Here is a 25,773-nt window from a genome sequence, read left to right on the forward strand (position 1 = left end):
TACCGTTTTGTGAGAAAAGTACGAGTTTTTGGCTCAATATTCGGCGAGGAGGTTGAGGCAAGGAGGATACACTTGTTTGAAATTGTGATTTTTGTCTTCTGAAGAAATGGCAGGCATGTTGAAGCAGGATTGGGAAGACAGGGGACACTGATGGAGCTGTCAACTGGAGAAGCTGCTGGATGACCTCAGGGTGTGAGTAGGGAGCTTTTGCATTTTTCAGCTTGAAATTGCACAATCTGGTGCATACTGTAGCGAGTCTTTTAACTTACACTTTAATGCAACATTTATGCTTCAAATTGAATTAGGTATGAATAAGGTTAGGCTAATTACATTCCTAATTACATTCCACAGTAGAGCCAGGCTCTGATCAACAGGTGCAGCACATGAATGACCTTAGTATATTCATGTATGGAAATCAGATTATAATTCATGCTGTTATGCATATATATAGATAAACAAAAACATAGAAACAAGGCAAGAGGAGTCTGACTTCCATCACTATTCTGCACAAATAAATCAATCAACCTTACCCTTTGACTATAGAAACAAGATGAAAAAAATGCCACATGAAATCTGGGTCTGTGGTGATGTAAGGCAGCAACTCTAACGCTGCGCCACCGTGCCACCTCATTAAAATAAAATTTCTGTTATATATTGATTATGGTGTCACGTCAATAAAGATGAACAAATGATTCTGATTTCTGCCCTTAGTTGGATAACACACATCACCAGTCATTGTGTTTTATGACTGTTTTTCAACGTCTTCAGTCTGAAGGTCTTGACCCGAAATATCACCTATTCTTTCTCTCCAGAGATGCTGCCGGCTGAGTTATTCCAGCTTTTTGTGTCTATCTTCAGTTTAAACCACCATCTGCAGTTCCTTCCTGCACACTTTGTTAAGCGAAACAGGTACTATTCTCATAATATTATTCACCTCAACTAAGTATTTTCTTCACCTCTGTTGCTGCAGAGAATACAATCCCAGTTATCAAATCTTTCTTCAAAGTGAAATAAAAATTCCAGCCCTGCCAATATGTTCATAAATCGCCCCTGGATCCTCTCCAGAGCAATTTCACCCTTTCTACAGTGTGTCGTAGTCTTACGGCATGGAAACAGGCCCTTCATCCCAACTTGTCCAGATCAAGATGTCCCATCTATACTAGTCCCATTTGGCCCATATCCCTTTAAACCTTGTGTGTGCCAGTGTGTGTGTAAGGGTGTGTGTTAGGTTGTGTGTGTCAGTGAAGTGGCGACAACACTCGGAGTGAGCGGAAACTTGTCGATGTCCGGGGAGCATTTCACTCTCTCCCCCCACCCCGGGAATGCGGGCCGGCCCAGGTGCTGTGTCCAGCTGAGGTCCGGGAGAGGCGAGGGTCAGTGACCCGGGGGTCTGGGGGAAGATGAGGGTCAGTGACCCGGGGGTCGGGCATCTGAGCGGAGCCTTAGCCCGAGATTCATCCCAGCGGCTCCGGAGGTGGCACTGATGCCCCCACTCACCCGGTCCGCTCCTGGCTCCGGGCCGGGGTTAAATCTCCATGCGGTGTGGACAGAGCGGCTGCCGGACACAGAACTGCCGGAGGTGAGGGTGGGAGGTGTGAGCGGTGCCCCATCTGCACGGGAATGTGGATGCGGCTGAGGCAGCATCTATAGAGCGGTAGACAAAAATGCTGGAGAAATGCTTGAGTGTGAAGAAGGGCAAACACAAACAATGATGCTGCCTCACCCGCTGAGTTTCTCCAGCATTTTTGTCTACATTGCCATTTTAAATAGTGTGCGATGGGCTTAAGCCAATTATTGCTCGTTCTTTACGGGAAACCCGCCGACAGAAAACTATTCTCATTGGTGAGTGTGGAGGAGTGGGACTTTATTTATTTATTAATATATATATATTTTTTTTAATTTGAGCGTGAGAACTTCTGTCATCAGCGTGAGAATTTCGTCAAATGCGTGAGTCTCACGCTCAATCCATTGTCCGAGGTGTGGACAGGAGAGTCTGTGGCGGCAGGCGTGACTCACGGAGGGTCTGTTGCCTCCTTGGTGCCAGGGTTCATGATATCATGAACTGAATTTAGAACATCCTCGAGAGGGAAGGTGAACAGCCGGCAGTAGTTGTGCACGTGGGCACAAACAACGTCGGGAAGAAGATGAAGGAAGTTCGGCAGGGCTGGATTTAGATGAAGAAAGGCCCTAAGCTATTTCACTTGTGAGCCCCCCCCCTCCCAATCCCCCACCCCCACGACTAGAGGACCATGACTACCCGACAGTGACAGTGTGACACTTTTAGATCCTACTGTATGGTTTTAAAATACATATTGGATTCACCACGGAGCGGGCGATGCCTTACCTGGATCGCCGTTTGAAGCTCTGGAGTGTTGGGCCTGCTGCTTCAACATCATGGAGCTGTGGTTTGCGGAGCTCCCAGCCTCGGGCCACGCTGATTTCAACATCACGGAGCCCTGGGATCCCTTTGCCGAGGGCTGCCAGCGTGAATCTCCACCCAACTCAGCCTGTGGACTTCGGGAGCCGCGGTCTCCGGTAGGAAGTGGCCGATTTGGAAGTCCAAGCCGCTGAGAATGTTCTCCCGTTCCGACGTCGGATGGTGACTCCTAAATTTCATTGTACCAATTGGTGCATGTGACAATAAGTGTCTCTTGAATTGAATGTGGAATATTAAGAAATAAAGAAACTCGCCTTCTTCATAGCAAAATCATCCAGAAGTTCACCAAGATCTGTTTGTCTAAGTTTGTCACTCTCAATGCACAGAATGCTCAGTGCAGACAACCTCTCTTGAGACATTGTGGTCATTAATTCATTTTTAATTCTTTTGAGTCTTGAAAAAGATCTCTCTCCCGAGCAGTTGGTGACCATTAAGCTAAGAAACAGCCGCAAGATTGCTTCCACATTAGGGAAGGCCATCTGAATTGTTTCCTTGTATATTATTTGATAACGGTCTGTATGAGACAGAGAGTGCTCTTTTGTATGCCTATAGCTTTGTCTCACATACGAGTGAAAGTGCAAAAATTAATCAGTAAGTTTCAGGTCAACATCTTCTGGGTATGCTTCCATCAACAGTTCAACACCTTGCTGAATTTCTTTCTTAGATGCAGTCAGATTAGCAAGAAAGGAAAACTGTTGTGCAACTTCACTATACACAGTACCTCTTCTTTTTATTGGTTTCAAGTGCATCTAGTATTGGAATAAAGGATTTTATCCTAAACTTATCTCTTGAAGAGAGTTTATCTAAAGCATCAGGACCAGGTGCACCTTCATCATTTCCTTGCCATTTCCTTACTCTTTGTCTCCCTGTGATAGTTCTGTAGTTAACATCTGGCAAGGTGGCCTTTGCTTGTTGCTCAAGCTCATCAAAATCTTCTCTAATTTTGCTTACAAAATCCTGAAGTGACCTGTACAAACTTGCACAAGTACTCAAAAACAGTTTGGATTTCTGAATGGCTTTGTTGACCTTGTGGAAATGACCTAGCAGACGGGTCCAAAAATGCAGCATAAACAAAAACTGAGGTTACCAGGGTTGGGGGGGACTAGCACTAGGACCCAGTGCAGTCAAACCCTCAGGGGAGTTGGAGTCTGCAGCGTGGAAACTTCAGGCCCAGTGCTGAGTCCAGGCTGCAGGTAAGGCTGCGGGCTGCTGGAGGGCGGTGGGGTGGCGAGGGTCAGCGGGAGGTCCCGGTGCGTGGGAAACCAGCCCCATCAGAGACTGTGAGCAGGGTTAACTATAGAAAGGACCATTCCGCCTATCGTAGCGGGTGGCTGCTCGTTCCCACCCACCCTTTACCCCGCCCGAAGCCTTATCTCTTCTCCCCTTAAGCAGGCAGGTCGGGCACAGTCGGAGCTGGTACTCACATTGTTAAACTTCTAGGGTGGTCATCTCTGGATTGCTTCCAGTACCTCGTGCTAGTGAGGGCAGGAACAGGGATAGGGGATCTGAATGTATGGCTGGGGGGCTGGTGCAGGGAGCAAGGATTTAGCTTTATAGACCGCTGGGCTCTCTTCTGGGGTAGGGGTGACCTGTACAAAAGGGACAGGTTACACCTTAACTGGAGGGTGACTGACGTTCTGGCAGGCAGGTTTGCTAGTGATACACGTGTGGGTTTAAACTAAATAGTGGGGGGGGGGGGGGGGGGGGGGGGGGGATTGACAAATTGGGAGTATAAAGATGGAGTTAAAGGGGAGGTGAGTACAGGAAAAGTTACAATGGGAATTAATGGGAAGGAAAGTTCAAGAAGGGATAAGAGAGTAAGGTCAGGGCCAATAGTGACAGTTGTGAGAGGGGAGGTGAATACCGATGTCAAAGTGTTGTATATGAATGCGTGAAGTATAAGAAATAAAGTGGACGAGCTTTGAGCTCAGTTAGAATTTGGCAAGTTTGATGTTGTGGGATAGTCAAGGATAGTGTTAAAGCCGAGGACGAGACATATAAATTGACCAGAAGAAGTGGCAAACCAGAGGACCAGAAGAAATTTAGAACTCAACAGAGGAGGACAAAGGGGTGAATAAGAATTAAGACATGAAAATAACATGTCTGCCAACCAATTTTCTATCCATGTCAGCACTCTACCCCTAATACCATGTGCTCTAATTTTGCCCACTGGCTCTCCCTTGTCCATTTTCCTAGTCACATCCTCCAAAAATTCCAGAAGATTAGTCAAGCATGATTTTCCCTTCGTAAATCCATGCTGACTCGGACCGATCCTGCTAATGCTATCCAAATGTGTCACTATTTCTGCAGCATAATTGACTGCAGCATCTTCCCCACCACCGATGTCGCTAACTGGTCTATAATTCCGTTTTCTCTCTCCAATCTTTCTTAAAAACTGGGATAACATTAGCTACCCTCCAATCCACAGGAACTGATCCTGAATCTATAGAACATTGGAAAATGATCACCAATGCGTCCATGATCGTTTCAAGAATATCATGATTGATGAGAAGCATCATGATCAGGCTCTGTTGTATTTTCAAGACAAGCTTGAGAATTACAACAAAACAATGGAATGCTTTCATTTGCCACGACGAAGAAATGGAAGGATGCACCTTAATGATGACAATCCAAAATTGCTGCAAGAATTGCAATACAATACAACTGAACAGCAATTTGTCCAGGACAATGCTCGGCAGAGAGCAGTGTGTGATCAGGTGTGCGACTGCTTGAAAAGGAATCTTCCTTCTATTCACAGAAGGGTAAGGGGCAGAGTGGGGGGGTGAGGGGAGGAATTAGGGGCTATGGGTGAGTGGTGGAATATTGCGTTGGGGAAGCAGACCCAACGGGTCTGCACGTGGTCGAGTCTATATTACTAAAACTAAGAACTTGACCGCTTTCGACTTTCTGTTTCGTGATTTCCGAGAGAACGACGCCACATACGGCCATCATTTTTGGCCACCTTGCTCAGAGTCCCCCTCCGCCGGATTGGACCAGAGGATTTTTCCCATCGATGAAAAATCTGAGTTATTTATTGTTTTTCTTTAAAATCGCCATTCTCTCTGCTGCCCCGCTGGCGGCAGGGGGAAGGACTATAAAACCCGGAAGTGTCGTGCCTCAGTCTCTGCGAGATGGAGGAAGCGAGAGGGTCACGGCTCTGAGCTGCGAATAACACTGAACGCACGCCTACTCCACGGTGAGTCCCCTCGATGTGGTTTTCAGAGAATGTGTTTGTTGCTTGTAAAGTGTTTGCCCAATAGGCTTGGCTTTTAAGGGGCTTTCAGAAAATGTGTTTTGTTGACTTGCAAATTGTTTGCCCAATTGGCTTGGCTTTTAAAGGGCTTTCAGAAAATGTGTTTTGTCGACTTGCAAAGTGTTTGCCCAATTGGCTTGGCTTTTAAAGGGCTTTCAACAGTTTTCAGATGGATAAAGAGTGAATAAACATGTTATTAGATCAGGACTGTGTTTAATTGCAAAATTGGCGCTCATTCCGTTACTTCCGCTTAGTGGCAAGATGGTGCCGATGATGTCATTTCCGGTTAGTGGCAAGATGGCGCTAACTGCAGAAGGCACAGAGTGACGACGTCGTTGAATAATTCAAGAGAGCTTACTGCTCTCTCTATGGTGAGTGTGTTTGTTCAACGTTATTTAAAGCACATTTTTGCTTCAACAGCAGGCTCGACAGGAGGCTTTAAACGTTTGAATCATTCGGTTTACACACTGTATGTTCACCACGTTCTGAAGTTACTTGGCATTTTAGTATTGGCTGTGTGTGAGTCTCTGTGTGAGCCTGTGTGTCTGAGAGTCTATGTGTATATAGGGGTTTGCACCTAAGGTCTCTGGGTGAAAGGGCTTGACGAACGGAACCGCTCAATCCATCTGGAGGACATCGCAGCTTCAGATTCAGATTTAAACTTTATTGTCATTGTGCAGTGTACAGTAGAGACAACGAAATGCAGTTAGCATCTCCCTAGAAGGGCGACATAGAATATGAGCAATAAATAAATATATTTACCTGCATAGTCCGGCAACGGAGAGACCTGTAGCGCCTCCCGGACGGGAGGAGGGTAAACAGTCTGTGGTTGGGGTGAGAGCAGTCCTTGGCGATGCTGAGCGCCCTTCACAGACATCGCTTGCTTTGGACAGACCTAATGGAGGGGAGTGAGGAACCGATGATGCGTTGGGCAATTTTCACCACCCTCTGCAGTGCTTTCCGGTCGGAGACAGAGCAGTTGCCATACCATACTGTGGTACAGTTGGTAAGGATGCTCTCGATGGTGCAGCGGTAGAAGTTCACCAGGATCTGAGGAGACAGATGGACCTTCTTTAGTCTCCTCAGGAAGAAGACGCTGGTGAGCCTTCTTGACCAGAGTTGAGGTATTGTGGGTCCAAGAGAGGTCATCGGAGATGTTTGACCCCCAGAAACCTGAAGCTGGAAACACGTTCCACCTCTGTCCCGTTAATGTGGATGGGGGTGTACGTGCCGCCCCTAGACTTTCTGAAGTCTACTATGAGCTCCTTGGTCTTCTTGGAGTTAAGGGCCAGGTTGCTAGGAGCTGGACCTCCTCCCTATAGGCCGACTCATCGTTGTTGCTGATGAGGCCAATCACCGTTGTATCATCCGCATACTTGATGATGGTGTTAGTACCATGTACAGGTGTGCAGTCGTAGGTGAAGAGGGAGTAGAGGAGGGGGCTCAGCACACAGCCCTGTGGAACGCTGGTGTTCAGGGTGAGGGTTGAAGAGGTGTACTTGTCTAACCTAACAGACTGGGGTCTGTTGGTTAGAAAGTCCAATATCCAGTTGCAGAGGATGGGGTCGATGCCCAGGTCACCGAGTTTGGTGATCAGTTTAGAGGGTATAATGGTGTTGAATGCTGAGCTGTAATGAGGTGTGCCAGGACCAGCCTCTCGAAGCACTTGGCGATGATGGGAGTAAGTGCAACTGGGCAGAAGTCGTTGAGGCTTGCTGCAGTGGAGTGTTTTGGCACTGGCACGATGGAGGTGGTTTTAAGGCATGTGGGGACAACTGCTTGGGCAAGTGACAGGTTGAAGATGTCAATCCAGACGTCTGTCAGCTGCGCAGCACAGGCCCTGAGGACGCGCCTTAGTCCTACTCAGTGCCACGTACACGTCGTAGGGGGTGAGTGTGAGGGGCTGGTGCTTGGCAGGGAGCACAGCCTTGATGGCCAACTAGATTGTCCCTGTCAAAGCGGCCATAAAAGTGGTTAAGCTCAAGGAAGGAGGCGTCGCTGGATGTGGGGGTGGTGTTGGTGGGTCTATAGTCCGTAATTCCTTGCCACATGCGTTGGGAGTCGGAGTTGTTGTTGAAGTGCTTCCGGTATATGTTGTTAATACACAAAATGTGTACTTTCCTACCTGTTAAAAACCGCCAAAATGGCGAAACTTTGCACTGTAAATAATTGTGGAAGTCAGGGTAACCGTGAGACAGCTACTGAAGCTAAATTTGCTTCTGAAACACTTCTAAAGAACCTTCTGAAACACTTCTGAAGCTAAATTTGTCATTTAAAAAATCTCCAGACTTACGAGTGGTGTGTGGAAAAGTAAGTTTTCTATCATTATGGTATTGAGATGTATATTTTGGCAAATAATAAAATGTCCTGAAAGCTTAAACATCCACTCCCTTTCAATAGGATATTGTCAATTTGCTGAGGTTGATAATGTCCAATTAACAGCTAACAATTATGCCATTCCTTGGCTTGCATCTGAGTAAAATGTAATTCAAAACCCACGTACGGTTTGCGATACTGCCAGCCCAGCAGCCGTGAGTGACTGAACTACCAGCCCACCAGCTGTAAGTGACTGAAGTGCCAGCCCAATAATCCACTCAGTTTTGGGCAGAACTTCTGGCAGTTTCTTAGCTGCCAGCGCCGAGTGACTATACTGCCAGCCCAAGAATCCATTCGGCCCACAATGTCCATACTAGCCCTCTGGAAACCTGTCCATACTAGCCCTCTGGAAACCAGTCCGTTCGGCCCACAAAACCCACACTAGCACAACAGAAAGCCTCCCCCACCCACCAATATTGGAATTGGTGGAATATTGCGTTGGGTGACCGTGTGATGCTGGGACCCAACGGGTCCCACTTAGTCTAGTATATTACTAAAACTCTCATCTTGTTTGTTTCTATCTGTCTGTGTGTATTTGTGCTGTCCTGAATTGTGTCAAAATGGTATACGATAGCGCCACAATTTATAGCGCCACAATTTTTGCCCCACCTTACTCACCATTATCCTGTGGCATTTCATGTTTCGTTCAGATTGGTTTATTTACATTATTGATTTCTAATTTTACAAAACCTTTGAAAAAATCTCTGTCAGCTGTGTCCCACCCCACAACAGGATCTCATTTACATTTTTAAAAATCGTTTTCAAAGTCACAGCAGCTTCCACCTCACACTGTCGTCAAGGTAGTGACTGAGGGTAGTGGAAAGGAAGGGGAAAGTGTCAAGAGGAGGGGGAAATGGAAGAATATAGGGGTAGGAAGAGGGACGGTGAGGTGCACTTGGGGAGGGTCACCCATTTGGTCTAGTAACAGATTAAAACTTGTATTGTGGTCATTACCTCCCAATGGTTCCTTTACCTAGAGTTCACATCAAATCCAGTTCACTGCACAGCAAATCCAGTTCATTGACAATACTCCCATATTAAACTTTCCGTCCCATTAATTCTGGAGACTTCTGTAACTTTTCCTGCGCTTTCCCTTAATTCCACCCACACTTCCAATCTGTTGACCTCACGCCCACTATTTAGTTTAAAGCTTTCTATCAGATTTAAATGTATCTCGTCCTTTAAAGAAGCTATGACAAGTTAGACACTGGAGTAACTCAAGTCAGACCAGATAGATTACTTTTTGGGTCAAAACCCTCTACTTCAGACAGACTACGCTGGGAATGGGAAAGCTGGAAGAGTTTGGGACAGGACAAAGCCTGAAAAATGATTCACAACCAGGCCTTGGCAATCAGCACCTGCAGTTCCTTGTCTCAACAACAAAATGACTTTCTTCTCATTAAACCATGGTAATATGTATACATAGAAATATGTACATTTATAGCACCGCCAGTAGTCAAGCTTAGATTGCTCAGAATCTACCAGCCAAGGCTGAGGATCTGAGAAAACAGAAAACCAAAACAAATTGTACCCATGTTCAGTTAAACAGCACTTTAAAAATACTTAACATTAGTCTCAAACTGGCAAACCTCAAGGGCTTTTTTCACAGCTTACAAAAGACTAATGCACATTCAACAGGGAAGCAAGTTCATTTATTCCACTTTTCAAAAAAATAGTCTACAATCTTGCACCTTGGATACTTTAATTTGTAAAAATTCAAAAATCCGTGTATATACAGTTGACTCAAGCTACAGCTCTCCCAAATCTACAATCCCAAATGTATCAACATGAAACAAATGGAAAAGTCAAAGGTACAAAACCCAATATAAAGTTATCCCTTTATGCTAGGGAGCATAGAAAAGCTCATCACATATCTGAAAGACAGAAAATCAAGGTGCTCTTGCTTTCTATAAGATGGGAATATAATTATAAATACTTAAAAACTCTAAGCAGAGAATTCTTTATAAAGCATTTACTTGGTTGGAAAGGACCATTTCAGCATTCCTGCAAGAATTAGCCATTGCTTTAACTGTGGTGCATGTTGGACTATCATGAATAATGCCTATAAAACCACTGATTCAAGTACTTACTTAGTCTACCTTCAATCCTGACTTCCAGTTTTACATTACCAAATGAATAGGAGTGTTTGTAATTGTAAATAGGGCCTGATGGATTACCCTGATGGCAACATAATTGAGGCAGGTAAAAAAAATTTTTTAAGACAGTTGGGCATGTACATGGATAGGAACAGTTGGAGCGAGAGAGAGATGGACCAAATAGGACTACCTTGGGTCTGCTTCTGTGCTGTATGACTGAAATTACACCAAGCCACTTGCTTACCTCATATTAGTCAAGTTGGAAGCACATGAAAGACTTTGACAAAACCAAGGCCAGTTGGCAAATTTTCCCCAGAAAATAAAAAAGGCCAGGTAAGCAACACATCAGGAAGACTGCAACGTTAATCTGGAGTTGTGCCCATTAGTTAATCCTGGCAGAGCTGTGCACTGGCCCTGGATTTATGTATTTTAAAAATGGAGAATTAGACCAGTTGTCTGCCAGTTACTTGTTGAATTGCAACAATGCCCAAAATTGAATTGCAAAACAAGTTATCTCCTTCAATCATTGCCATTCACAGTATGAAAACGGAAGTGCCAGCTGCAAAGTTTTGGTGGCGTTTTAGGTGAAGTATTTTAGAAGTACTGAAGTATTTAAAAAAGTTTAATAACCAGTTTAATGCGCACTATTGAAAACCAAAAACATGAAATAAGATCTTTTAATCCATCAGAGACAGTATGCCATCACAACATTCTAAAACATTATTTTGCATTTACATTGTAACTAAAAAAATCATAGGAAACAGTACATTTACACATTGGTGAAACAGAATACTTAATAAATTTGACAAAAATCCACAAAGGTGTACCAACAATTTCTGTCAATTGCAAGTCCATTCAGAAACATGGAGCTCCCACCACTCCACTGCAGGGCTCTCGAGACCACGCAGAACTCTGGAATGTCCGATCGAGGGGATCAGAGGCTCTGTCTGAACATGGTATAGCAGTCTTGTCAGTCTAGTCAAATTTTATTTTCTTTCCTTGAGGACCACCACCACCACCCATCTTTCCACCTCTGAATCCTGCAAATGAAATATAGATTTAATGGTAGATTAAACAAGAACTTGCCAGTTTGAAGTTTGATCTTTATTTTATGAGGAGTTACGATGAGACCCTGTGAAGAAGACCCCGTCCAGGCGCACACGTGTCAAACTTCAAAGCAGCGGTGTGAAATCAGATAATTACCGAAGCATAATAGTAAGAAACGCGAGACAAACATAACTTCCAGCTGATCTTTATAAGGGTGGGAGCGGAGGGCACGTAGTCCCTCATCGTAACTCCTCATAAAATAAAGATCAAACTTCAAACTGGTAAGTTCTCATTTAATTTTACTATGGAGTCACGTGAGTGACTACGTGAAGTTTTCAAAGCTCTGTGATTTCATGCCGTAGATTCAAATCCAGGTGTCTCACTGCATTGATGCTGCTGCACCCGCTGAGTTTCTCCAGCATTTTTGTGTACCAAGAATTGTTAGGTGCATCTATGGGCTTAAAGCTTATTGCTCTAATGTGCAAAATCTGCATGTGCAGATTCAGATTGACAACACTACGGCTGTAGCGTATGTTAATCACATGGGTGGAATAAAGTCAGAATCTTGTGATAGATTGGCAAACGTCATCTGGAACTGGTGTATTAGCAGAAACATTTGGCTTTCGGCAAGTTACCTACCAGGTAACAGGAATGGGACTTGATTCCACCCATGTGATTAACATACGCAGCCGTAGTGTTGTCAATCTGAATCTGCACATGCGTAATTGCAGACACCAGGTCACGCAAATTCAATGACAATACTGAATGGATATTAAATCGTGAGACCTTTAATGAAATAGTGACACAATTTGGAATGCCAGAAATTGACTCCAGGTCTGACTCATCTGAGTCTACAGGCCGATCAGTCTTTCTTTTGGCCTTACACCCTAAAGGTGCTGTAACGGTACTTTTTGTAACCGTTTCTTTAGTCACTGGCTTTTCTGCCGCTAACTTTTTAATCAGGCTCTTATTTTGAGATCTACCTGCGGTACGCCTCCCTTTATTTTTTCCCACTTTCTCCATAATTTTTAGACTTGCATGAAACCAGCACAAAGTCTCCACGGAAGAAAGTGACCTGAAAGTGAAAGCTCTTACCTTCAGGCTTTTTGCACTCACCGCTTGGTGGGCTCGACTCCTCCCAACACGGTCGCTGCCACTATGCGCCTGACGCTATGACGCGTATGCGCCTGGACGGGGTTTTCTTCACGTAGTCACTCGCGTGACTCCGAAGTAAAATTTCAAATGTACAAAATAGAGGAAATTGACCCATTATGAAAACAGGGAATTTGACAAACAAACAGAACTAGAAAAATACACATTTTAAAAACAAATTTGGGTTAGGGCTAATGTCATGTGGTAAAGAAAGTTAAATGTAACCAGCCCAGTTTAGGCAGACAGGAATAAACAGCACCAAGAAGGCAGAGGTATCTGAATGAACGAGTCGATATGGCATTATCTCAACACAAAATGGCAACATTCAAAAGGATGTTAGTGCCCGAATTCAAGGAAACAAACATTCTTTAGATTGTGATCCTTTATAATTTATGCTGATGAATTGACAATTTTTTACCTCCAAATCCACCGCGACCTCCACCACGACCTCCACCTCGCCCTCTGCCACCAAATCCACGACCTCCACCTCTTCCTCCTCTACCAAAACCACCACCTCGACCACCACCACCACCTCGCTGGCTATCAGTCTTGGGCCGAGCAAAATCCAGTATAATTTTGCATCCATCAATTTCTCCATCTTCCATCATTTCCCTAGCCGATTTTGCATCATCTTCAGATGCAAAGTCTACAAAGCCAAAACTAAAGAAGGCAGTAGGGTTAATTTTATTCATAAAGTAATGCAAATGAAATTACCAGAATTAATGTATCCCACAATATCACTAACATAAAAAATGTATCACATTCTGACCACTTTCAAGTAATAACTCCAGGGCAGTCTGTGTTTTAATCTTCTTCTCTTGCGAATCCATCTACTGTCATTAATTAAGACAGCAAGGAGCTCAATGAGAAGCAACTAAAATATAATTTAAAAAGCAGTACCCTTTTGATCTTCCGGTATCTCTGTCTGTCACAATTCTGGCACTCTCAGCTCCTTCAAAGGCTTCTTTTAACGTGTCTTCAGTTGTGTCATCAGAAAGGCCACGAATAAATAAGGTCTTACTGGGTCCTAAAATGTGACATGATTAACAGGCATCGTTAGCAGGCATTGCACAGTAAAGCTACCGATCAACAGTTGAAAAACAGGAAAAATATAAGAATTCTCGTTTTTACTGACCATCACCACCTCTTTGTCCTTGGTTGAAGAATTCTAACCTCACAGTTCTCCCCTCAACCTCTGTATTGTTGTGACTATCAAGAGCTTCTTTTGCGTCTTCAGGTGATTCAAACTTTACAATTGCAAATCTAAGATAAAAATATATAAACATAACAAACGTTATAAAATTAAACCCAATCAGAAATTTTATCTTAACAGCTTTGAATGTCACTTTTTGAAATGACTAAGTGAATGAAATAAGAGATCAAAAATTGTGACAATGCTATCAATGTCCAGTTTCCTTTTAAACAAACTTGCTCTTAAATGTACTGTTACAGCAATGAAATTGGCCAAAAGCCACCAATCGTTCAGATTAAAATAAAATCTTACCCTTTTGGTTTGCCATTCTTCTCTGGTATTTTGATCAGTGATGCTTTCTCAAAAATATTCTGAAGGGTCGTTTCAGTGGCAGAATATGCCAAATTGTTCACCATGAGTGTATCAGAACCTACAATTCAAAATTAATGTCAAGCTTTAGATACAAAACAAATGTTGGAAATTTGAAAGCAGAAATACGCAGATGAGGCTGTACCCGTGCATATGTCCTTTAAAGAATTATCATTTGGCAGTGCAATCATCTTGTTAAGTAAAGATTTTCAGAATTTTATTAATATTTGATTCTGCTGCTCCCAAGAGCTGGATCAGTACTTGACTATCTGAGGAATTTTTCACAATTCATCACAATGATCAGATGGTGATTCATCATATCCAGCTATCAAAGACCTCCAAACAGAATTCAGGACAAGTCTTTAGTACGTGTGTCAAAGGTTATAGGGAGAAAGCATAATCTTATCTTGTGAACAGGTTTACCTTATATATTGTAAATCATACCTTGCCGTGTTTGCACACTCTTTGCAGCAAATGTACTCTTGGTGCCTGTGAAGTCAATAACGATGGACCGACCCTCAACATCCATGCCTTGTTTCTCTTTCAATGCCACTTCAGCAGCTGCTTCAGTTTCAAATTCAATATATGCAATGCTGAATGGAAGAATGGAAATAGCCGATTAGAGACCAGTTTTATAAAGCAGCACATTTAACCAAAGCGGGAAAGAGATAAATCAGTCACCAACGTTAAAACATACCCTCGAGTCCCCGAGCCATCACGAGCAACTGGAATCCTAATATCAACAGCATCTTCAAAAATCTCTCTGAGGTCATCCTGAGTTATCTTGAATGGAAGATTCTTTGCAAACAATGTTCTGCAATCCCTATCTGTAAGAAAGGAATCGTTAATCAGTTTTCCAAAAATATTTAATGACATATGACCACTCTGCATAATACAATGCTTGGGCAAACAATTCACAGAATTATTCGTTCAGCGTGAGGGGGGCACTATTGGAAGAGAAAGGAATGAGCAAGATAAGAGATGATCTAGACACAAGACTTTAAGCACAAGTGGTGCAGCTGCCTCTGAGACCCTGGTTTAATCTTGACGTCTGGTGCAGTGTGGAGTTTCCTCCAAGGGCTCTGGTTTTCTTCCCATATCCCAAAGACATGTAGGTCTGTAACTCAACTGGCCTCTAAAACCACACCTAATATTCATTAGGGAATTAGTGTGATTTTGATTGTTGTGGGGACATTGTGTGTCAAAGTGGCTGTTTGCATGCTGTATCTTAAACCTAAACAAGGGAACCCCAGTACAAAAGGTGCAGTACCAAGATGTGCCCCATGCCAATGTCCAGCAAAATTGATGATAGCCGTGGATAGAGTACAAAGCAAAAGAAAAGCTCATTTGTGCCGATCTCAAGTAGCTACCATAGCGCACTCATTTGTTTTTTGTATAAAAATCCAAAAATGTTGGACTGAAATTTTTGAAATCTTTACAAAATTATTCAAAATAAAACTGATACCAAAACCTGAATGGATTATCTTTGGAACAATGGAAGGTAGCCCTGAACTAAATGTGTTTTAAAAGAATCTATTTAATTATGGGCTAATAATGGGGGAAAAAGCTTATACTTAAATTCTGGAAGAGTGCTCCTATACCAACATTAAATATGTGGATTTCAAATATATTTGAAACATTACACCTGGAAGATATGAGACTCCTCCTTGCAGGCAAATCAGACCACTTCCAAAAGACGTGGTCTGCATTTATCGACTTACTACAAGAATAAGGTGCATCAGTACTTCAAAAAAGAAATGGTGTCAGGATCTGGTATGGGGGGAGGAAAAATATGAAGTTGGTATATCCCTTTTGCGCGGTATTTATAATAGAGCTTTGTTTTTGTTTCCTTTTTCCTCCTTTCTTTTCTAGGGTCTATCTCTTAATTCTAACCAATGGGTCTGTTTTTTTTCTCACTGATCACTCTCTTACACAAACACAACTTTCTTTCTCTCACTTTCTCTACTTTCTTTATCTATATCTTTCCTTAAAGCTTAAAAAATGAAGGGGTACAATAAATGTAATAAGATATATCTGGCTTGTACTATTGTAATTTACTGTACTTCTAATAAATACAAAATTTTAAAAAATAAAAAAATAGAAGAAAAGCTCATTTCTTGATTACCTTGATTACCTGAGTTGTTATCCTTGCTGCGTGCTCTGTCAAGTTTCACCACTTGCCCCAGCACTTTGTTGCCATTAAATTCCAATGCCTTTTCCAATTGTTCTTCAGTCTCAAAATCCACATAACCAAATTTCCTAATCAAGAAATTTAAAATGCTCAAAATCAATATATATTGGGGCCGATCACTAAAAACATAAAAACAAAACAAAAAAAGCACCCAGAACTTAAAATACGACTATTTTAAAAAAATCATTTCAGATGCCTTGCTGAGGTTGCTATAAAAGGACTGGACAAGCTAGATGCAGGAAAATGTTCCCAATGTGGGGCAAGTCCAGAACCAGGGGCCAGTCTTAGAATAAAGGGGAGGTCATTTAAGACCGAGGTGAGAAAAAACTTTTTCACCCAGAGTTGTGAATTTATGGAATTCCTGCCACAGAGGGCAGTGGAGGCCAAGTCACTGGATGGATTTAAGAGAGTTAGATAGAGCTCTAGGGGCTAGTGGAGTCAAAGTATATGGGGAGAAGGCAGGCGTAGGTTATTGATTGGGGACGATCAGCCGTGATCACAATGAATGGCTCAAAGGGCCGAATGGCCTCCTTCTGCACCTATTTTCTATGTTTCTATGTCTCTATGAGGTTAATTGAAGGCTGTTAACCTCATATACTATTCACGGGCTTTTTCAAATTCTGCTAATTCTAGAAGGCTCCAAATGTGCCAAATAGCAGGTCACATCAAACAAAATATTAAATTTTACCTCTGGTTATAAAAAAGCCTATGATGCCCACTGCTTTTGGAAAAAAGATCAATTGGCAACAGACATATCAGCTAAGAGTCCGATCCCACAGTAAATTAATCCGGCCAAATGTCTAATCTACACACACACAGCCATTCATTAATCTCAACTAGGCACCTGAATGGGCCTTTGCCCGGTTCTAATTGTGGCCAAAGTACCTGCTCGATCCAATTCGGACACCTGCAACCGTAAGCTTCTTTTTCGTGAAGAAGTCGTTCAGTGCTTTCTTCAATTCTTCAAAGTTTTTTTCAGAATTCAGGTTTCCAACAAAAAGTGAAAAAGCTGCTTGATGACAAAATGAGAACATTTAAAACGAGGATCACTCCAAGGCTTCAATATTCAATAAGGTGCACTACCAACACATCAGAAATAAATACAGCATCACACGGTTCAGTATTAAGTCCCTTCTGATGGTCATCACATGTGCAAGTAGTAAAAGAATCAATAATTTGGATTGAATCATCTAAGTAGATTGTATGATGCAGAGGATTCACGATGACCTGTTCGTACGGATTCAGAACTGGCTTATTCATAGAAAACAGAGGGTTGTGGTGGAAGGAAAACATTTAGGCCAGAGGTCTGTGACCAGTGGAATTCCACAGGGATCTGAGCTGGGACCTGTGCTATATATATATATGTGCTATATATGTGCTATATATATAATATATATATATAATATATATATATATATATACTATATATATATATATATATATATATATATATATATATGTGTGTGTATATATATATATGTATGTATATATATGTATATATATATATATATATATATATATATATATATATCTGCAGAAGGATCTTGAAGTCAAAGTTCATAACTCACCGAAGATGGCAGCGCGAGTGGATATGGTCGTAAAGGCACCGTATGGTATGCTTGTCGTATTAACTACGTGTATCAAGACTCGGGAAGTCATAAGGCAGCTCTATGGGGCTTTGGTTAGGCTGCATTTGCACAGGTCTCCATTGCGTGCGGTCGCCACAGAAGAGGAAAGGCAGTTTTACCAGAATGCTGCCAGAGGGTTTCGGCTAGAGAGGGATTGGACGGACACACAATAGAAGTATATAAAATTTATGAGAGGCAGAGAGGGTAGAAAGTCAGAACCTTTCTCGCCACAGGTGGAAAGGAAATGACCAACACTAGAGGGCACAGCTGCACGGTGAGGGGGGGGGAAAGTTTAAAGTAGATGTGCCAGGCATATATTTTAAATACACACACACAGTCGTGAGGGCCTGGAATGCATTGCCTGGGGTTGTGCTGGTAAATACAATAGTGACATTTAAGGGGCTTTTAGATATGCATAAGTGATAGGAATAGAGGGATATGGGGCATTTACAGGCAGATTAGATCAGTTTAACTGTTCCGCACACATCTTCTGGAGCAAAGACCGCATACCTGTACTGCTCTATGCCCGAAAGTAAATTCACAAAATCATTTGTGACTTTGCACTCACCGCAATTGCCAGTCTTCTGTTTTTTTGCTGGAGTCACTGGCTTCTGCTCATCTTTCTTTCTCTTTCCTGCTTTCACTGGCACAGCTACATCAGAAACAAAATCCAAAAGAATATCTGTCAAGATGTTGCAAGACTAAAAGATAAAACCAGAATGTTTACCCCTCAATATTGGGCAGTTTAAATGCCTGTTCGGTTTATGAAAGGTTGAGGGACATGGGCTAACGGGACTGGAATTGCCCACATCAATCAACCATGCGTTAGGGTCAAGGTTGTTTACATTCATCCCACCTACTTGCATTTGGCCCATATCCATCCAACTCCATCCTATCCATGAACCAGTCTTAAATGCAGTGAAAGTACCTGCCTCAACGACCTACTCTGGCAGCTTGTTCATATGCCCCTCATGTTCCTATTAAATCTTCCCCCCCTTCACCTTAAACCTATGTCCCCTCATACTGGATTCCACTACTCTGGTTAATACTGGATTCCACTACTCTGGTTAAACAACTGCATTTACCCAATCTAATCCACTCATGATTTTATACACCTTCATCATATCACTCACAATTCCTCCTGCGCTCCAAGTTCTAGCCTGCTCAACCTCACCCTATAGCTCAGGTCCTGGTAACGTCCTTGTAAATCTGTCCCCTTTCGAGCTTAACATGTACTGCACAATTCATCCACAAAATATGGCAGATAGACAAGCTTTTTACACCAAAACCAAGTTATGGATTAGTTACAAATGGGAAATCTCTACTTAAAACAGCAATTAAAAAATATGTAATTGGAAAGACATCCAATGATTGCCTCTTTAATGCCTGCAATAAAGTCAGTCCCATTAGTTTGTATTTAATGATGGGATGAGTTCTATGATAAATCTCCATACAGTGAACACTAAAAACACCATAGCATTCCTACCCAACAAATAAAACTTTACTTATTGCAGGAAGAGTTTGTAAAAGATTTCACGTAAGCCAGCTACACACCCATCTCTGCTACATATTTTGTTCACTAATTAATGATGTGTCTTAGCACGAGGATTTTTTCATTCTCATGGCACAAAACGTTTAGCTACTAGACGCTATTAAACTTACCATCTTCCTCCTCGTCGTCCTCATCTTCTTCATCATCATCCTCATCCTCATCATCATCCTCTTCCTCCTCTTCATCATCATCATCCTTAACTTTCACCATACCAGCCTTTTTCACTTTGGGTGCAGGTGCTGTATCCATTGCCTCTTCCTCTTCAGATTCTAAAAAATCATATCAATAGATTAAAAAAACCCAAATAAGCCTGTACCTGAAAATCCAGCTGATGGAAACCAAAACAGGAAATAATCAGAGGCGATTAGAATAGTGTTGGAGAAAGAACAGAATCCAAAACCAAACACATGCATTCGGATTCACAAACAAGCCAAGGAATTCCACTTGATTGCATCATGGGTGGCATGCCCATGATCAAAACTCTAATGTAAACTATTTCCGCCCCCTATTTTTATTGACAGCCCTTTGGGTGTTGGATCAGTTAGGGATTATTGGGTGCATTATGGGGTTAGAAGCCAGTAATACAAATGAGAACCAGTTCTGAAGTTAGCAAAACAGCTGCAATGCAACAAACACATAACATTGTCAGCCGAGAGCCATCCCCCAAAACGGTAGCAAAAATTAGGCAGTGCTGGATTCCCAACACAGGGCCTTGTATATGCTGGAGTATTCGTCAGTTGAATACAGAACCATTTATCCACACAGAATAATGTTGCAAATGCATTTAATCAACAGCTGTCATCATTAGAGTATAAAGCCACAATGATTGTTCAGTATGATTCCCCAAGTCTTCTCCCGATTATTGTGTTGAATTAAGGTGAACAGGACTAACAGTAACTTGGGTCATATGAACTGGCTTACTGACAAAATGACACGGAGGTTGATCATCCCCCACCCCCCCAGGATGGGAAGGGCATAAGTTTAATGGAGATTTACGGGACAAGCTTTTTTTTTTTTTTTTTTTTTAAAGAGGGTGGCAAGTGCTGGTGGTTAAGGCAGATACGTTTGGAGCATTAAAGAAACTATTGGATAGGCACATGGATATGCAGGCCGATTTAGTTTAATTTCGTGTCTGACAGATACCGAGGGTCAAAGGGCATGTTCTCGTGCTGCACTGCTCCATGTGTAAAGTATTTTGCAGCTTCAGCCTCACTATGGCTCAAAGTCACAAGATGTCTGAACAGTCTTCATTTTTTATGCTGAATACCATTTGGTGAACTAATGAACAAAGTGACCTGAAAGAAACAGGAAGAGCTAACTCAGTGTAAGGAGGGTACTTGGTAAGTTGCAATGTAACATTTACCAAGCAATATCAAGGGTGTTTTATTGTGCGGGGAGGGGCTGGTGCGTCACACACTAAACACCATCCCCACACACAGGCCGGGGGGAGTGTGGAGTGCAGAGGGGGGTAGAGGTAGAGGTGGAGAGAGAGGAGAGGGGAGAGAGAGGAGAGGGGGTGAGAAGAGTCCAGGGTGAGGGAAATCATGAGGTGAATCTCTACCGGAATATGTAAAAATGTCCCCGTCGGGTTTTCGAGTTGTGAATCACAGAAAAACTGAGGGACAAACATCCAGAGTTTTAATAAGTATATGATATGATGTCCTGAACCTGGACGTTAGTTCTCAGGCTCCTGTACCTTCTTCCCAATGGCAGTGGTGAGATGAGTGTGTGGCCAGGATGGTGTGGGTCTCTGATGTTGGCTGCCTTTTTGAGGCAGCGACTCCGACACATCCCTTCGATGGTGGGGAGGTCCGAGCCGGTGATGGACTGGGCAATGTTATCAGTAGGATTAACACATTCAAGTGCTCGTGCCTTTGTCAAATGCATTACCTACTTAGCAGGGGAAGTCTCTCCCTCCATTCTAAAATACCAAATGCTTTCCCTCCTGTCAATTCACACAACCACCATCTATAACTGCTATAAATCTATTTTACGGTGTTATGGATAGCAAAGGTGATTGCAGACATAGGGAGAGAAATGACAGATAGTGCTTCATACAGGCAAGTGTGAGGTGTTGCACTTTACTGGTCAAATGCAAGTAGAAAGTGTGCAGTAATGGCGCCAATGTACTGAGAGGTCTTGGCTAAGTCCATAGCTTCCTGAAAGTGAAAGCACAAGTATATAGGGTGGGTAGAGCCAGCAAATGGGCAGGGCATTGAGTACAAGTCAAGAAATTACATTACAACAGTATTTTGTTCATCACATCACTGGAAGGATGTGGAGGCCTTGGAGAGCAGGGGGAGGAGTTCACCAGGACATGGTCAGGACTGAACCATGGATTGTCTTCTCCGGAGCATCAGAAAATGCTGGGAGACCTGATGGAAGTTGATAAAATTGAGGAACATACAGTCAACAGTCATAAGCTTCCTACCAGGGGTTATTTAAAATACCAGAGGAAGCGTTATGGTCAAAGGGTGAAAGTTTGAAAAGAGATGGGCAGGGCAAGTTGTGTGTACACATACAGGTAGGTACATGGAACACAGCGCCACGGTTAAAAGCGAAAACATTAATGATTGTTACATTTAAGACACATCTATACAGACAGAGGGAATGGAGAGATAAAGAGAGCTCGTGCAGGCAGATGCGGTTCGTTTAACTTTGCATCAAGTTATGCATAAATATTGTGGACTGATGGGCATCGATGACAAAAGATATTTTCCCAACAAAATATAAAGTGAATGAGAAAAAGTGATCCCATAAATCACAGCAGTGCACAAATGTGCATGGGTACCAGTCAATTCAGTAAAATTGCACGATGACATATTTACCATCATCATCTTCCTCATCATCGTCGTCCTCCTCATCGGCCACTTTTTTAATCAAATTAGCAGCTTGCTTGGCAACAGGTTTTTCTTCTTCCGATTCTTCTTCTGAATGAAAAGTGTATTTACTATAAAGTTTCATGTTCTTTAATTTCACCTTAAGAACCAAATTCATACTTATGTTTTCATCTGGATTAGGGAACTATAAACAACAATTATATTTCTATGGGATATCTTCAGGTACAAGACAATATTCAGATCCAAATGTCAGGCTTCAAGAACAAAAAAATTCTGAACTCATCCATATTCCCAAAGGAACTGCTGAAAACCAAATATTTTCAGATTTTGCAGGGCCATTCAGCCCATCAATTATGCCGTTCAATCATGACTGATCTATCTCTCCCTGATAACCCCATTATCCTGCCTTCTCCCCAGAACCCCTGATACCTATACTAATCAAGAAACTATCTATCTCTGCTTAAAAATATCCATTGACTTGGCCTCCACAGCCTTCTGTGGCAAAGAATTTCACAGATTCACCACCCTAAGCATTATACCCCTATTTTTTGTATTCTAGTCCTTTTGAAATAACTAGCATTGCGTTTGCTTTCTTTACTGCCAATTCGACTTGCAGATTAACATTTTAGGAATCCTACACGAGCACTGCCAAGTCCCTTTGCATCTCCGATTTCTGGATTCTCTCCCCATTTCAAAAATAGCCATGGTTGATCATCCAAAATCAGTACCCCATTTCCGAAATATTCCTTAATTCCGTCAGCCCCAAGAGCTATATCTAACTCTCTCCTGAAAACATCCGGTGAATTGGCTTCCACTGCCTTCTGTGGCAGAGAATTCCAGATTCACAACTCTCTGGGTGAAAAAGCTTTTCCTCATCTCAGTCCTAAATGGCCTACCCCTTATTCTTAAAATGTGACCCCTCGTTCCGGGCTCCCCCAAAATCGGGGACATTTTTCCTGCATCTAGCCTGTGCAATCTCCCCATTTAGAAAATATTCTGAAATGCACGACTCCACACTTTGCTAAACTACACTCCATCTGCCACTTCTCTGCCCACTCTTCCAACCTGTCAAGAGTCCTACTGCAGAGTCCCAGCTTTCTCTACATAACTTGCCCCACCACCTATTTTCGTATCAAATGCAAACTTGGCAACAAAGCCCTCAACCAATTTATTAATCAAAAGAAAGTGAAGAAAATATTTATTTAACTACAAAGTTATTTAACGTATAGTCAAGAAATGCACTCAATTAAAGTTTTTTTTAAATCTGGCCACATGTTTACGTGTCACAGCACTGCATGATAACAAGAGTCCTATTGTGGAGTTGTACTCGAAAGATGCTGTACAAATGCCAGCTGCTACACCAGACAGATCAGATGAAAACTAGCACTAACATGGAACACTCACCTGATTCATCATCCTCTTCATCGTCATCGTCGTCCTCACTACTCTCTTTTTTTACAGCCTTGCCATTCTTTTTGTTGACAGATTGTGGGGTTGCCTTAACAGTTGGAGTGGCAGTCTTTTTAACTGGAGCTGCTGGCAGTTCCTAAATTAGAAGAAATTTAAGTTAAAAACAAATTAAAATCGCGATCAAATACCAATGCTCACGACCAAAAATGTCATCTGTTCATCCTCTCCGAAGATGCCTCCAGAACAAGGGTGCAGCAGCAGTTGCGGCCTTACATTGCTGGCAGCGCCAGAGACCCGGATTTGATCGTAAATACGGGGGCTGTCTGTACAGAGATCGTACGTTCTCCTTGTGACCTGTGAGTTTTCTCCGAGATCTACACACTCCAAAGATGTACGTGTTTGTAGGTTAATTTGCTTGGTATAAATGTAAATTGTCCCTAGTGTGTGTGGGATAGTGTGTGGCAATACTAGTAGGTGCAGACTCATTAGGCCTGTTTAATGGGCCAGCACATTGTGTTTTGCTCAAACTTCCAGCACCTGCTGTCTCTTGCGTTCTCATTCTATGGTGCTTTAACCATTAACCTTTGGGACGTTTCTCCCCATCTAGATCCTTCTTTACCGTAAATATCTCCCTCAGATTCACTCTCAACCTGTGTTCCAAGGAAAACACTTTGTGATTCCTGTCCGTACATATTTGAAATTTCTTATTCCAGGAATCAGAATACTGGAATTCTTGGTTTCTTGGTCCTCCAAAATATTTCAAATGGAATTTAAACTTTATTACAAGAAGCAAATATTAATTAATATTACAAGAAATAATTACCTCCTCTTCGCTCTCCTCTTCAGAACTGGACTCTTCAAAATCCTCTGGTGGTGGAGGTGGTGCGGCCTTTTTGGGTTTTGCCTGCTTTTTTCCTGCCTGTAGTCAGGATAATAGCATTCCAATAAATTAAAATTCACAAGTAAAAACGTCATTCTTGTAATAAAAACAATTTCATTCAGACATTGGGAAGATTCACAAATTTTGCTAATTGTTGCTGCCTTTTTGCCCAACCAAAATTATGAACCTATTACACAAGTTCAGCATCATTCCCATCCCCGGCGTTTATCAAGTTTGCAGGTCCTCCTACCATTTAACATAACCCTAATACATTATTAGCGATATTATTTCTGACCTAAATAGGATAAAGCAAGCGAGTCAGTCGCATATCGTCAGCCTGTGGTCGGTCACACGTGCTCCATGTGCTGGCGAGGCGGTGGCCGTGAGCGCGCGCGTGGCGAGGCCGAGGCTTCCATGCGGACGGGGGAGAGGCGACTGTACGGGCACGCACGCGGGGCTCGGCGGGCACACGCACGGCGGCGCTCGGCGGGCACACGCACGGGGCTGTGCGCCACGAGGGGTGGTCGCGGCCGTCCGTCCGTCCGCTCGCGAGATGTTGAGCAGAACACCAATGGCGGGAATCCCTCCTCCCCCGGAGCGCGGCGTCGGGCGGGCGGGCGGTGGAGGCGCGGAGCCGAGTAACGGTGCGGGCAGAGGCCGGGAGATGAGCCGGGAGAAGGGCCGATGAGCCGATCATCTGAATTCGCGAGCGGCCTTCACATGGTCGCGCCCTCAGGCGCCGGGACGCGATCAAGGCCCCGCTCGGAGTGGCGCTTCCCTCAGCGCTCCAGCCCACTCGGCAATACCTTACCTTGACTAGTTTCACCATTGTGCTACCGTGCGACGCGCTGATTATTTCGGACAGACTGCTCTGAGGGCTGATTCTCCCGCACGCACAGACAGACACGGCTCGGTGCTAATTCTCCCGCACACACACACACACACGGCTCGGCGCTGATCCACACACGGAGACACACACACAGCTCGGACGGCGCGGCGACCACGTGTGGCGGCGGCACGAGCTGCGCAGCAAAGGAACTGCCGCTGCTGACGTCACGGTTTTGAGCCTTCCGTTCCGCCCACAGCGGACCCACCCCCACCGTGAGGTGGCCAATCAGACGCCGGGTTACGGGGTGGCTCTGGTCTCCGCCAATCATCATTGCGGTTACCGAGCGCAGCACGAAGCCCATTGGTTAGTGGTAGCGGCCAATCAAAGCAGCGTCACGTGTACTCGCACGAAGCGGCTGCAAGATGGCGGCGGCGGCTCTTCCGCTCAGCACCGGTAACTGTGGACAATGTGCAGTGATCATGTCTGAAGAAGGGTCTCGACCCGAAACGCCGTCAATTCCT

At 43.3% G+C, this 25,773-nt stretch overlaps 1 protein-coding gene and 2 non-coding genes across 5 annotated transcripts; all 3 read right to left on the reverse strand.

Moving 5' to 3' along the window:
- Positions 1-9,751: 9,751 nt before the first annotated feature.
- Positions 9,752-25,487, reverse strand: ncl (nucleolin). Of its 3 annotated transcripts, XM_033031364.1 has the most exons (16): positions 25,235-25,461; positions 24,367-24,462; positions 23,538-23,679; positions 22,122-22,223; positions 19,404-19,562; positions 18,310-18,393; positions 16,999-17,122; positions 16,048-16,181; positions 14,620-14,749; positions 14,367-14,515; positions 13,866-13,983; positions 13,497-13,624; positions 13,262-13,388; positions 12,849-13,021; positions 12,780-12,797; positions 9,752-11,202 (listed from the first exon to the last, which is right to left on the reverse strand). In XM_033031364.1, the coding sequence occupies exons 1-16, from the start codon at positions 25,250-25,252 to the stop codon at positions 11,138-11,140; spliced, it is 1,767 nt and encodes a 588-aa protein (XP_032887255.1). In that variant the 5' UTR covers positions 25,253-25,461; the 3' UTR covers positions 9,752-11,137. The 3 variants fall into 3 exon arrangements, with proteins under 3 accessions (XP_032887255.1, XP_032887252.1, XP_032887253.1); XM_033031361.1 differs by having other exon boundaries at positions 12,780-13,021; positions 25,235-25,487; XM_033031362.1 differs by having other exon boundaries at positions 12,780-13,021; positions 16,057-16,181.
- On the reverse strand, positions 14,172-14,246 carry LOC116980221. The gene has a single exon (XR_004413905.1). It is a non-coding gene; the product is annotated as a small nucleolar RNA SNORD20 (small nucleolar RNA).
- Positions 17,199-17,268, reverse strand: LOC116980219. Its single transcript, XR_004413904.1, has one exon. It is a non-coding gene; the product is annotated as a small nucleolar RNA SNORD82 (small nucleolar RNA).
- Positions 25,488-25,773: the final 286 nt, after the last annotated feature.

Source organism: Amblyraja radiata, chromosome 13 (genome assembly GCF_010909765.2).
Source record: "Amblyraja radiata isolate CabotCenter1 chromosome 13, sAmbRad1.1.pri, whole genome shotgun sequence".
NCBI lineage: Eukaryota > Metazoa > Chordata > Chondrichthyes > Rajiformes > Rajidae > Amblyraja > Amblyraja radiata.

Excerpts from the sequence above, each read along its gene's own strand:
- ncl (XM_033031361.1), bottom strand. Across the intron at positions 18,394-19,403 it reads GGACGACGAGGAGGAAGATG|CTGTGCCAGTGAAAGCAGGA; the intron begins GTAAGTTTAATA and ends TTTCTGATGTAG. Across the intron at positions 16,182-16,998 it reads GTCCGAATTGGATCGAGCAG|GAAATTTGGTTATGTGGATT; the intron begins GTACTTTGGCCA and ends TTTCTTGATTAG.